General features: G+C 42.6%; 1 protein-coding gene across 4 annotated transcripts in view; it reads left to right on the top strand.

Annotated features, from left to right (window-relative positions):
• The first annotated feature begins 997 nt into the window (after nt 1-997).
• Nucleotides 998-14,273, top strand: part of gabrg2 (gamma-aminobutyric acid type A receptor subunit gamma2) — a 42,548-nt gene continuing 29,272 nt past the window's right edge. For 2 of the 4 annotated variants that reach the window (XM_061085857.1, XM_061085858.1), the window contains exons 1-3: nt 998-1,113; nt 8,309-8,448; nt 13,329-13,396. In XM_061085857.1, the coding sequence (XP_060941840.1) occupies nt 998-1,113; nt 8,309-8,448; nt 13,329-13,396 (324 nt within the window). Of the gene's footprint in view, nt 1,114-8,308; nt 8,449-13,328; nt 13,397-14,273 lie in introns of those variants that run through there. The other 2 variants (XM_061085859.1, XM_061085860.1) reach the window with 1 other exon arrangement.

Genomic DNA, 14,273 nt, shown 5'->3' on the forward strand with positions numbered 1-14,273 from the left:
AATGAGTGAATTGTAATTTTTCTGGTGAGCTATCCGTTTAACCATAACCTTACCTATAACCACAATTCAGATCTTACCTCTAACATTAACCAGGGCCTCAGACATAACGATAGCTTTGGTCTGACAAGGCCAGTGCTTATGCTGGAAAATATCCTATTGTGGTTGCAAAATTGATTTAAATACATTTTGATTTGATTGTTTTACTTGTGTATGTAGGAAAACCAGTGTGCAGGAAACATGATTTAACCTTGACATAACTTCCATCATTAACCCTTGTATATGTAATTGTGTTATTCAGTGGTAACTACTCTCACACCAGTGGGCGACTGAAGATCACTTTCAATATTATGTTGTACATTATTTTAAATGATCATATTTAAAGAATATCCCTGTGCTGGTGTTTATAAATAAAAAAACAAATCAAAACATTTTGAATTAAGCAGCAAACTACAGCTTTTTCCTCCAGTTGTGTGGAGCTTCCGCCCGGTGAGACCACGCATGTGTTGATCGGTGCTGCGGCAACGTGCATCAGCTCCACTCTGACCCCGGAGTTAATCTGCATTCAGACCGAGGCTCCGCTGCTTTCCTACGCTGCCTGAAATTAGAGCCGGCTCATTACGAGGAGGAGGCTCCGTCGTCTGTAGCAGGTTTTTCCGGGCCCTGCTCGGCTCTGGATTCAGAAACAGGCACGGTAAAAAAAAAAAATTAAAAACGCCGAGCGATCCCAATTCAAGCGCTCGACTCGCATCGCTTGTGTTTTGGGCTGATTTCATCCCCAACCGCGCGTCCGCCTCGGGTCTAGATCTGCAGACCCGCCGCTGCATACGCGCGTAATGTATCGTTGAGAGGAAACACAGTGAATAGACGGACATCTGCACGAAACGCAAGAGAGAGAGGGAGAGAGGGAGAGAGGGAGAGAGGGAGAGAGAGAGAGAGAGCGCGAGAGGGCGAGCGAGAGAGCGAGAGAGAGAGAGAGAGAGAGAGAGAGGAAAGGAAGATGGTGATGATGGCTTCACCCAGTTTAGCCTCCAAATGCTCGGCAGCAATGGCGAAGCCTTCCCTGCCCCTGAAGCTGCTTCTCTGGGTGTTTATTGCCGTTAATCTCCCCACAAGGTAAGAGACTGACGCGTGATATTTCCTCTTGAAAAATTCCTCCATCGTGTGTTCGGTCTGCGTGTTTGTCTTATGTGTGCTTCCCCCTCCCCTGCGCCTCTTCTCTTCCGTGTAACGGTAACACAAACCCCGCTATTCGCACGACCGCAGCTGAGATTTGCCTTTAGCCGAAAAAGCAATGTGGTGAAAATAGGGGCCTAGATTACAGGTGTGGATCTAACATGGAGGTGTGATATTGTGTTTTATTGCGCCGCCACAGCGACACAAGCATCGGGTGCATCATCATGTTTTTTCCCATTAGAGAAAAACCGAAGCGACAAACAGCTGCACGGCCACAAACATTCCTCCGTGGCCATCAGGGGGATTTCCCGCTGATTTGCAGGTGTATATTTCCTATAAGGTTTGTCCAGTGTGTCGGTGACAATCTGTCCGGTGTTGGAAATAGCTCAGTGGCTGAAGCTAAGGCTACACACAGCCTCTGCTAAGCTGTCTTCAAGGATCAGGTCTATTCTAAGTGCCAAAGCCTCATTATTTAAAACGCACCCGGTCGCATAGATGTGTGTGTCCACAGTAGTCAAGAGAGGTAGCCTGTGAATGAGGACACACGTTTGATTCCACACGCATTTGGAATAATAAAGAAGGAAAAAAAGCTGTTTTTCAAAATGGCAGACAACCACACAGAGAATACAAGTGTAAAGGCACAATAAGGACAAGGATAACACATATGGCAGAGCCTTGTTTCCACAGAGAGAGAGAGAGAAGGGGAAGGAGAAGGGGAATGGAGATCCACTTCAGCTTTGAGACGCAGATTTTGAAGGGGGGTTGTTGATGGAGGCTGCTCGGCCGCCCCTGTCAGGACATTATTCCCGTGTACTCAGATAAGAACAGTCAGGGTGGGGGGGAAGCGGATGGTTAGGCTCCTCGCTTCACCGTCCTCCTGTGTCGCCGGAGAGTGAAAAATGGAGGCAGATAAATCAGCCGGCGCTCAATCAGCGTCTTGGTGATGGCAGCCACTGGGCCCCCCCGACCCTGCCCAGCCCCCCTTTGTCAGGACCTGTGCATTTCTAATTGTATGCGCCCGTGTAGCATTCACCCGCATGCTCGAGTAAACACTGCACCTTGGCCCCAATTGGATTACACCCAGCAGCATTGAGATGAATGGGCAGGTTATGGATGTCACAAGTTGTGCATGAGTGACTGAAGCTTAATCAACGGAAGCAGATCAATGCCAGTGACATGTGGCTGCTTCTTAAATAACAACAACAGGGCTGAGTGAGAGCTCTCCTGCGTGACGGTTATTTACATGGTTTAAGAACTTGTCATTGTCATTCCAGGGTGACAGAGAGATGATGTTCCTTCTTTTTGTTAAAAGTCTTGGCTCTATGAAGAGTGATTAAAAGACAGCTGCATTGTAAGTTGCATTGGAAAGTGGTTTGTGATTCATGTATGAGACCTCTTACATAAGCCCTCTCTCAAGGCCCCGGGCACGCTTTCAGTAATCTATGCTACTTTGTGACTCATTGACAGTTACTATGTGTGGCGATGCCCACTTGCATCACCATACGTTAAGTGTGCAGCCGATTGTCGTTTCGCATATGTCAAAAAATCCCCAGGTTTGGCACGTCAACACACCTCTGTGCTACCCGACCTGGTGTAGAGGACTATTTTGGTGCACGTGTTCCCGGCACATTCAGGGTCATGGCAGGAGGAAGTGATGTCACAGGGAGGAAGCTTTTGTCATGCTCCGGTGATTCAGTTGTGCAAACTCACCTCTATTATTTCAGATGGCAGGGGAAGTTCATTACATAACCACATTTTGGAACACACTGTATATTAGTTTAGTTTTATAACTGCAACTTGAATACATTTGACTTCTTATTTCTCTTGAAGACATATCATATATTTATCTAAGATTGTAAATAACAATAGTCACAACTGATCAAATATAAGTTTATAATGTGTGGCAGATTTTCAGTGGAGGATCAATTACAATCCAACTTCATGAATTCAACCCTGACTCCCACCTGCCACTTGTTGCATCCCAGTCATCCCAGTTAGCCTGATTCATTATGAAATGGCCACTGTCTAGAAGGGAGCTGAGCTTCTCTAAAATACCATCACATACTATCTGCCTGTGGTCGTCTTTTTAGGATAATTGGGACATGTAAACCATCAACTTGTCATGTATCCCATAATGACTATCCCCCCATTATCGTCTCAAATGTAATACACTAGAGTTGACGGTGTTCAGATGTCAAAGCTCATATCGCGGCCTTGGCTTTACAATTTAGAGTCAAGGATCACAAGAAACCTGAAGTGGAGTCGTGGTTACTGGGACGTAACATGACTTTTTATAACAGAGCTAAAAGAGTCTTTTCACTAGGTCCAATATCTGCCCTCCTCATATCACTGTCCATAAAAGACTGTGGATAAATATTTTAAGCTTCTTTTACTCCAAAGGGGTTGGTGAGTTTCTTTCAGGATCTTTCGAGTACACAGCAGGTGAATCAAGGGTACTTTTAAAACCAGCCCACTAAAGCTATGTGTGGTGATCTAGATAGTCCTCTACTTAAATTCACCATAGAATGCTGACTCATCATTATTCACTGCAGTATCTACGTTCATGTCAGGCTAGACAAAGTTACGAGGGGAATTTGACCTTTCTATCACTTTCTTATTGAATATCCAGTTTAATCAACCAAGTAAGGCTCGATATCATATTCATAATTATGTTGCCGTAATGGTTATGTTTACATCATCTAGTATACTTTTAAAAAAACTACTGTTTATGTCAGTAACGTCGCATTTTAACATCCCAATAAATTACTGATTGGACCTTTTGAAGATATTGGCACCATTATGACTTTGGCCTAATCTATTTTACTGTAGTTCAAAGAAACATTTCAACCTTGCTTGGCACTATAAACTAATATTTGTGATCTGAATCAGACTGGACTGAGTGGAGCCTGTACTGGTCAGAGATCAGAAAAGAAGAACAGACCTGTATTTGAACACCATACCTACTTTGTATATTTTTTGCAAAACTGACATCTTGACTTATTAAACCCTGAGTGGAAGTTAATATTTTTTTTTAATGGCTACAGTTTGTTTATTAGTGAAACATAATCTTTTATTAATGGCTGAGCTTGTGAAATGAGCTCTGCGGCTATAAAATGATGAGGAAGGCTGGTTTGTTGTGTTGTTGCCATGAGCGCAGCACCAATTTCGTGTCGGGTAGCAGGATTCCCATATTAGCTACAATATATAACATGCAAAGATAATAGCTCAAGGGAACCAGATGTGGATGCTAATGGTTGGCAAGTCGCTGGAGATGATATTGCATCATTTTCCCCCTTAGACCTTATTATGAATATGGTATAGTGCTGCCATACAGGCCAGTAGCCGTCAGATTTACCTTTAGCCTCAGCGTTCCTTCAAGTTTGGCCTGTGTGGTTGATCACAAGGCCAGAACACTTGATGACGCTAGGGTGCACAACTAAGGTTATGTCCCTAGCATCCGCTTGTGGCCACAAACACCTGCTTACATCTACTGGTAGCTGGTAACTTAGATTGTGCAGAAGACCGTACAAGGGATATTCACCATCATGTCCTGTATTCTAAAATGTAAACCTGCAGAGGACTGGGATTGTTCTCTGCTACGTTACATGAAACCTGAGATGAGATTTCGTGTGAGATTGGCTCGATGGCCGAGACAGATGTTGACTGTTGCATACAGAGCAGGTTAAAGTGGTTCTCGTGGATGCGCAGAGTAGAATGCATGGAAACCATAAGATCGAGCTCAATACGGGTATACGTGAGCACAACACTCCAGGACTCTCCATCATTAGATACACGGACATGGTCATACATATGCATGAAAAACAAACACAAACACACAGCCTCTCGTGCACACGCACACACTGGTGCGGACCTCTCTCTGTGGGCCTTCAGGTACCAAATTAGCAGGCAACCTCAGATCTGCCTGCAGTGGAGAACACATGGCTCTGGCTTTGATCTGCTCGTCTTTGGAGCATTTCCATATATACAGAGCAACTCTGCAGGATGAATATAGATGATAAAACTGCAGTAACCTAAAAAAGAATGTTCAGGTTCTCACATCCCTCTGTACCGCTGCCTTCTCTACGGTCCGTTTGTCCGTCTCTCTGTCTGTGTCAGAGACAGGCTTTCTCTATTTTGAATAACATGTATCTAAAAAGGGTTTCAACCTGAGTAAAAATGATTTAACATTTAATGTTTTTAGGCTCTGGTGTTGTGATGGAAATGGATGGCACTAAATGAAGTCTGAGAAAGCGCGCCGGTCAAAACAGTATTCCTCGCACCCAGCCTATGAACACGAGAAAGCTATCAGGGCTTCTGTCCTTGTGCTTTACCATGGAAACAGTGATTTTTTTTTTTGTCTTTCTCTCACCATTTCCATTTTCATCATTCTTTATTATTTCATTCAGACGTTTGCTTTTCCACTCGTTGCTATAAAGCCCTGATGAAAGCTCGCTCTGTTTCAAGGTTGCTCTTTTGTGCTGTTGCCACTCTCCCTGGTCGGATCCAGTGGTTGCTGGAGGAGTTTCGAGGGATCCAGAGCTGTGACAGCTTGAGGATTTGAAACAATCCACCTCTCCATCGCGTCTCTCTTTTGTCTCTGCAGTGTTTGCGATGCATTATGTGCCTCAATTAATCCGTGTTATTTGTCAGCTGCAAATACACGTCTGCTCTTATCTCAGACGCAGTGTGTACGTAATTAGAAAAGTAGGCCCTCTCTTAAATGCATATGCACATATTAGGGACACTCCACTAATAACAGAGGCAATGCTCAACCCTCCTAGTGCAGATAACATTATATAATGCTACGTCTATACTGCCATTGTCAAGGTAGCATGTTGCCACTGGAGACCATATTCCTCCATCTTCTATCCATCGCTCTAATGTGAAAGAAATCATTTACCAAGATCATTCCTTGTGCTTGAGAAAGTAGAAAAATATTTATTGCTCTGCCATAGTGGTGTTTGTGGTCGGGGGCTCTGGAGGCATCATTATCTTTTCCCTCTAAGATGTCTGACATGGGGACGTAAAGGGAGGAGGATTGACATCTCCTCTTCAGCTTTCACAGAATCTGGGAGGCCCTTAAAAAAAACCTCTTTTATGATCCAACAAATATATCTGCCTCCAAGTTCTTAAACTGTGACGTCTAAGAATTTATTCATCATTTTTTTGTGAGTCACTGGATTGAAAACAGAGGAGAGGTGTAGCTGCAGTTCTTACATTGGGGTCGAGGCAGGTGTGTGGGTGGAAGATTAGATAACGTTTTGTTTTCAATGTTAAACTTTACTCTGCAGTAATTGAACAGTAATATATCTTATTAGCAGAGCAATGTTTACCGTAGTCACTGAGAAAGTATTCATTTTTTGTGGTAGGTGTGGAAGTTGGTGTCTGAAAGGAGTGACATTCATTTTTAACTTGTCCAAGTTTGTGATATGAAAGACATGAGGTTAAAAAGAGGTTATTTTTGAATCTCTCACTGGACAGACCATTTCATCACATTCCAGTTTCTGAGAAGTTAAAATAGCCTGGAGTTGCCTCGCTTCTTATTTTACTTCTTTGAAGTCTTGTCACTTTTGGATGGAAGATAATAAAAGGCAGAAAATCTCACATTTCACATTGAGAGAGACTTCGATTGAACTTGTTTCGATCTTGACAGAGGGGGAGCTTTTTTAAATGAATCTTTTCAGGTGTGAGTGGAACTTTACATCTAATTTACTTTGCATTCATGTGAACTATTAACTATGGTTGGACTACATGATGACATAAACATAAACGTGTGATAAAGCCAAAATGTCATTTTCTGAGGCCATTTCACATTTTCTCACCTGTGTAAATCTGGGCCTTGCCTTTGCTGATATTAGGTTGAAATGGCAACTTTCCTTCCATCTTTGTCATTCTAAAGTTTGAGCTCCTCGCTTTGTTTCTGTGTGTTTGTGTTGCCCTCAATCTTATCCTGCCATTTCCTGCCTGCACCTGAGTTGTATGGAAGAACGCAAAATGAGAAAAATATTGCTGTTGACAGTGTAGGCACAACAAACCACACACACAGATGTTTAATAATATGAAATGTTTGTCACAGTATATGTTGAGTGCACGGTGCTAACCCTTAACATTAACCCCACATCTCAATGGCGAAAACACGTGTTAAAGGTTAAACAGATGAGTCACAGATTACTGTGGCTTTCAAATGTCGTGGGGATGCGCTTATGTTTACACTGATGAAAACAGGCAAAGAAAACTGAATATAGTGAATTATCTCATTAAACCATGTGATGGCTTCTTCCTTTCAGAAATAACATCATATCCATCAACCAGAAGCTGTCTATATGTCTATTTAATATCCTCTTACATGTTGATGTGCGTGTAAGCCTTATGTCATTTTCAGGTTATAAGATTGATTTGTGCTTATGTAAGTTTTACATCTCGATACTGAGAACCATTGAATTATGAACAGTATAATTCAGATGTCATCCTATGCGGGGAATGCATAGATCAAAAGCAAATAGGTTCGTCCCTTTCATCTCATCAAACATCAGATAACTCACTGTTTGTCTTATGTGCGATATAAATACATGAAGGGACTGGTCTTGTTATGTTCATGTATTTCTCTATAAAAGAATAAAGATGCCTGAAAAGACTGTACTCTTTTTGCAAATGACAATATTTGCTCAAGGTGGCAATGGTGCAAGAATTTAGAAATCTCAAGGTGAAAGAAACTGTTTAGACTATAGTGCATTAAAAAGAAACAGGATTATCACTGAGGGCAGCGAGGATTTGCTGGGCAGACCAAAACAGTGTATGTGATTAATGAGATCCTCATAGTGTGAAACGATTGCATTGAAAATGTACGTTCTCCATCACGTGTGTTGCGCTGAATTTCTACCGACTGTGTGTGAAATAACCGAGACAAAGAGGAAGGGGAAGATTCATCTCGGTGTGGGTGATGAAACGCTCAGAAAAAATGTCACAAGTTTATCTCCAGACCTTTGGTTGAAATCTTCAAAAGACTTGTCACTCGCTGTGTCTCACATCTCCGAACATGCCTCTGTGAAGGAAGCAGAGCAAGTGCTGGCTCTCCATTTAAAATAAATTATTGATTGCATTTCTTCCTCTCTCTCTCTCCCTCCGCTCCCCGCAGCTCCATCCAGAATGAGGAAGACGATGAGGCGACTAACAAGACGTGGGTGCTGACTCCCAAAGTGTTTGAGAGTGACGTCACACACATCCTAAATAGCCTGCTAGATGGATACGACAACAAACTCCGACCCGACATCGGAGGTGGGTACTGATTCTTCTCAGATGATCTGTTCAGTCACAGAATCCACACTGCAGTCAAACACAAAAATGTGCTTAGGAACTGACACATGCAAATGAAAATAAAGATGGAGTGTCTGTGATGTCAGCTGATTTCTAGAAGGGGCTGTCATCCTTTCCTGGTTAATGAATCCCAGAATATACCTCTCTATTTTTTGAATGCCTCTTTAACTCAGTCACGTGACTCTGACTTAAGTCTGAATATAGTCATGCATCTGACTTTAAACTTCATTTTAGAAAAAAAGTGATTCATGGCTTCCCTTGACAAAGAAACATCTTCTCTTAGATTATTAAGTGTATGTTAAAGTAGCAAATGCACATTTTGAGGAGCATTTATTAGTTTGGTAAATGTTCATCACTGGCATTGAATTTGGCAAAACTCGCATGAGTTGGACCCAAAACATTAAGTGTAAGATTTGGACTTGACTTTATACTCACAAGTTGCTTCACCTTTATTGATAGCTAGTCATGGTATCTGAGATGTATTTGAATATCTTTCATGCAGATCTCAACATCTTTTGACTTCTTATGAGCAGAAGTAAAACACGATCGTATGGTAGGATTTGTCTGTTCACATCCATTCGCTGCATCCAGGCTGTAGAAACTGAACACAGAGGACACACAGTTCATTATAATGACAGGCTGGGCATTATAAAATGTCTCAGTGTTCGCCAGTGTCGACTCTATGTGTGTGTTGTGACATGCCATGGATTATTATAAAGCGTGTGTACCTGTGTATATTTACATGCATGTGTTACAGTCGGGATATCAGCCTGTCAAAGTCCCGCAAGCTTTCTCTTTTCAATGTGAGAAGTCGACAAGTAGCTTACTCCCCTCGCTGTGACAGACAGCTGGGCAGGGCTCTCTTGTCTGCACAAGAGCACATATATTCTAAAGCCTGTCACGTCCAGCTGCAAGTGCAGAATGGGGAGATGTTCGGCATCTTTGAATACGTGATTCATGGGTCAGTATTCCGGGGGAAACTGGTTTTAATCATAATGTGTCACACACACTCTTATAGAATGATAAAGATGTACCGCTCTCTATATGACAGCAGTGAATGGCCTCTTCATCTACTGTGGTGCTCATGCTGATTTGGGGGAATCCGACGAGTGGCGCATTAGTGCTAAAGATAGTTTGAAAAGAAGCCCTCCGTTTTATCAGCTTACGTCAAAGAGTTACAGTTACTAAATTAAATTGTGTTTCTTGTGGTGGACATGTGGAAACATGTACAGCTCGCACCCCAGAAGTAGCAGAGAATTTTTGGGTACTAATGTCGATACTAATATTAGGTATGTCGGCCAATAATTTGAAAATATCCAACCGTAACATATTGAGCTTAAATACCAAAATTTAGTTTTTAAATTTCTTATGATTTCTAATGATCAAAGCAGGCACTTTTTCAACAGCCAAAATATTCCGCATTGCGTATTCTGTCAAATAAAAACACGGTCAGGCTCTAATCTTTAATAAGATATTCATGAGCCACCGATGTGCAATCATTTCCTGTTAGGTTTCCTTTTTTAAGTTTTGTTTTGGTATTTTTTTCCCATTTTCTCCTGATATGAAATTCACCGTGGTCTTAGCTGCTACACTTACCCCACCAGTGACACAAGGACAGAGTACATGTGCTGCCTCATCAATTTCACATCGGACTCTGAGAGGTTTATGCTATGCCCCCCCCCCCCAATGCAGCTTTAAAGTATGACCAATGAACTGAAGGAAATGATGGTGCAAGATAAAGGAGCGGAGTAACAGGGCTGTATATAGTAAATCCCCATCGCGCTCAACTGCCTTCATGGCATTTCCATATACTGCATGATATGCCCGGCACTGCAGTCCAGACCATGTGACACGTTTCACGAGGGGCATCATCTTTATTCTTAAGACTTGAGAAGTGGGCTTGTGCTATAAATCGAGGCGCAGCTCATATCTGCTTTGAGGTGCGGCTTCAACCCAGAGAGCCGCTGCGTCTTAACCATCTTCTTCAAACGCGCTGTGATCTCCCTCTCTCTCTCAGCGTTGGTCCTCCAGCCGCTGCCAAGTTGCTCAGCTACAGAAGGATTATAATTAGCCGCATCTGAGCCACCAACCAACCAATCAACCAACCAACCAACCAGCCAACCAAACTGAGGCGAGGCAAAGTTTCCCTTTCACTCCGCAGAGCAGTGAGATGCCGAGGATTTAGATTCACCGCTGATTGTGCCACAGTTTCCCTTTGAAGTCCATTGTGATGCTCATTAAGATGCAATGACCCCTGCAGTCTGTAGATGTAAACTGAGGCAAATAGGACAAAGACAGTGAGAGAGTACTAATTTGAAAATGCCTTATTCTAAATACATACAGAAAATAGGTGTTTGTATTAAATAGAGTTACACTGAGGGCATAACACTATTGTGCAGAGAGCTTAATGGATGTTATAAACAGGTCTTAATAGGGTTCGGTACCGAAAACATACATGGTTGGTATCTACAGGATTGAATCCCTCTGCAGGTTTTGATGCCTCATTTCAGCCCTAAGTACTGAGATAGTTTTCCTGACTTCAGGCAACTTAAACATCACCGCACATGCCTAGTAAACATTCAACTTTACTCTCGTGGCAACACATTCCCTACAATTCCCTCAATGTTAGCCGGTAGCTGCCTCAAAACCAGAGTCGACAAGAGAACAAAATGCCTCGAGCGAAATGGCTTGAAGCTAAGAAAAAGCATCGGTTCTGGAACACGAGCAGGTTTAAAAGTTTTGATTCAGCACAGTTATCGGAAAAAAAAACAAACATCACGCAAATCCCAGGTCTAAATGCGTTTTGCTGCTCCTGATCATTTGGATTATTTTTACTAATTTGAGGATCCTTCTACCAGGAAGCCTGTGGTGGGTGTACTGGCATTTTATTATGACGCCTCAAACTATTTCAGCACAGCCACTTGATGTTCACTTGCTTCTTGGAGAGATGTTTCCCTGGCACCTGTTTGGGCGTTAATGAAAAGAACACTCGTTGTAGTTGGCGCCATACAATAGTTATTTTTGCTTTTAAATCCTGTTCATGCCGTGCCTGCGACTTAATATGAGATTGTGCTAATAATGCAGTCCAAGCTTGTATATTTTAGGCGTTGCTTTTTCAGTTACATAAATACCAATGATTCCAAGGTGATGCCAATTATACGCACTTTTATTCTTAGCCACTCGCTAATATATCCGGCCAAAAGCAACACCAACTTCTGTGTGTTTGTTCAGGTACATGTGTGTGAGTGGGGGGGGAGTGGGGGTGCAATGCACGCTCATGTATGCCTGGGAGTGACATGAAAAATGGATGCAAACCTGCACACTCTGCCCCTGTGTGTCTCTCACACTCACTATAGCTTTCACGTCAATCCCGGAGGCCACGCGAGTCCTCCCTCAGACATTACGTCCACTCAACCATAAACATACACATTAGACGGCAAAGTGTAGAAGCTGATCCAGACAGAGCACGGAGGTCTATTTGACTCAAGCTGCCCAGTTCCTTCAGCCATACTTTGTTGGACGTCTGGCCGTCCATCTCACTAAAGCAGGAAAGGCAGCTGAGCAAAGATTATTTATTCGATTCACCTCAAGACGTCCATTTGTCTGCATTTGTTTACTCGAAAGAACATTTTAAAAACCAACAATTGCAAAGTGACATTTTCCCACTGTAGCTGCTGCTCGTGTGTCGTGTGATACATTTGTCCCGTTGATCTCATTCGGCCAAGAATTGTCATCTTGCGTCAGCATATTTATGATTATAACCAACAAGTGCATCTCTTTGTCAGTGCAAAGCAAACAGCAGCAGGTCTGTGAGTAAAGAGAGTAAATGATTCACAAGCCTCCAGCGTGGAAGGACAGGAGGAAAAAAAAGAAAAGGGTTGGATGGGATGTTGCACCGGGCACAAAGGAATCCTGGTAAATGGGTCAGGAGTTTGGCCATAAATACCGACTAAGTGTTTGAAGAGGAAGTCGGATGTAGCCCGGTTTCTATTTCGTCAGCACAATTGAACATATCCTAGCAGAACCCCTGTAATGTAATACAGTTCTGTAGATGTTGAATAAGGGTCCATTTTATTCATGAATCGTGCTGTGTATAGTTGAATGGATTGAACAGAAGTCTTCCTTTAGAGGCATGTTTTGGTCTAAAGCTCAGCGTTTCGACCGAAATCGTCTTGAACCTCTGGTCCGAGGAATGTTTATCAAGGAGCTGAATGGTTCCTCTCGACCATTTCCCACCTGCTTTTCCACCACGGTCTAAAGACCAGGGGAGATTAGGCAGATTAGCCTGTTGATGAATGAACGACCACCAGGTGGGGGTATACATGGAGTGACATTAAACAATAGTTAACATGGAGGAGATTCAGATCGTGCTGCTTTTGATCGGAAAACGGACAAAAACCGGGAACAACGCAATTAAAAACACACAAAATGCCAAACTTAGGAAACTGATTTCACGAGCTATTGCTCTAGATCGATTGGTTGAGTTAAAACTTGGGTGTACCTGACCAATCAGGCATCTTCAGTGCTGCAAGCCCCTCCCTAAAGGTTCCGTCACTTTCTTAAAGTGCTGCTCTCCTGGGGATAGACCCTGCGGTGGAAACGCAGCACTTGTAGTGAACTTCACTCGACAGTGTGCAGTACCAGGTGTTTCTCTACTGAAAACTGAGCAGGGATGTTTGCCAACAACTTCATATTGACACACATATTTATTTTCCTCTTGTTGTTCAATGATGATGATGATGGTGATGATGATAATTATGATGATAATGACAAAAAGTGACGAGCATCTTGCGCGTGATAGATGACTCCTCATCCCCAAATTGTCCTGTGCTTCTTTGCAGTCAAACCGACAGTGATCCACACAGACATGTTCGTCAACAGCATCGGCCCGGTAAATGCCATCAATATGGTAAGTAGCAATGAAATTTGATGTTTGTGTGTCATTCTTGTTATTAATACTGATACTGGATGTGTAACTAATACTAATACGTAGTGGGGAAGTACGTCTTTGGCCTCCCTCCTCAGTGAGGGGAGAGTATCGAGATCCAGAGAGTCCTTCTCTTCTCTGGCAGCGCTTCAGTGTCTTGCTCAAGCACACTTCAGCAGGGGACAGGATTTCTGTCACCCCACTGCCCTTGTAGTGTAGCAACACAAAAGCACAGGTATCAATCAGCTGCTTAACCACTGCATTGGCCTTTGCACCGCAGTGGATGAATATGGTCCATTCCACGCGTCAGATTCCATTAAACACCTCTAATTCTGAATTAGAACACTCATTAACAGCTAACCAGTTGTGTTGCTCAACACACGGGCCCAGGCTCAAAGTAGCATACTTGCAAACGACTGTGTGCGCTGGCAAATCCGCCGATGTTCTCACTTTTCACTTGCCAAGACTTGCATCAGCGGCAAATCTGAGGTGTCACCTGTTCAAGGTCTTTGCAGTTTCTTCACAGGGATACAACGATTTGTGATTTTCCTTGGATCTGGTTTGATAATTTGTTTTCTTCAGGTGTTTTGATTGATTTCAGTCTGTTGTTGTGGCTAGTGACAGATTAAATCTGGACTGGTAGCTCTATGTTTTTGTAGTGTTGTTCATTTTCTATAAACATTTGTCCATGTTAATATGCGTGGATGATTTTTCTTTTATAAACAATGAAATAGTTTTGCTCCCATTAGCTATTTAACATAAGCTATAGCTATCAACAAGTACATGCTCTACCTATTATTGCTTGTTCTTACTGTAAATTAAAAAATATAACTGTCAAAATATTGAGAAAACAGAAGAA

Source organism: Limanda limanda, chromosome 14 (genome assembly GCF_963576545.1).
Source record: "Limanda limanda chromosome 14, fLimLim1.1, whole genome shotgun sequence".
In the NCBI taxonomy this organism is placed as follows: domain Eukaryota; kingdom Metazoa; phylum Chordata; class Actinopteri; order Pleuronectiformes; family Pleuronectidae; genus Limanda; species Limanda limanda.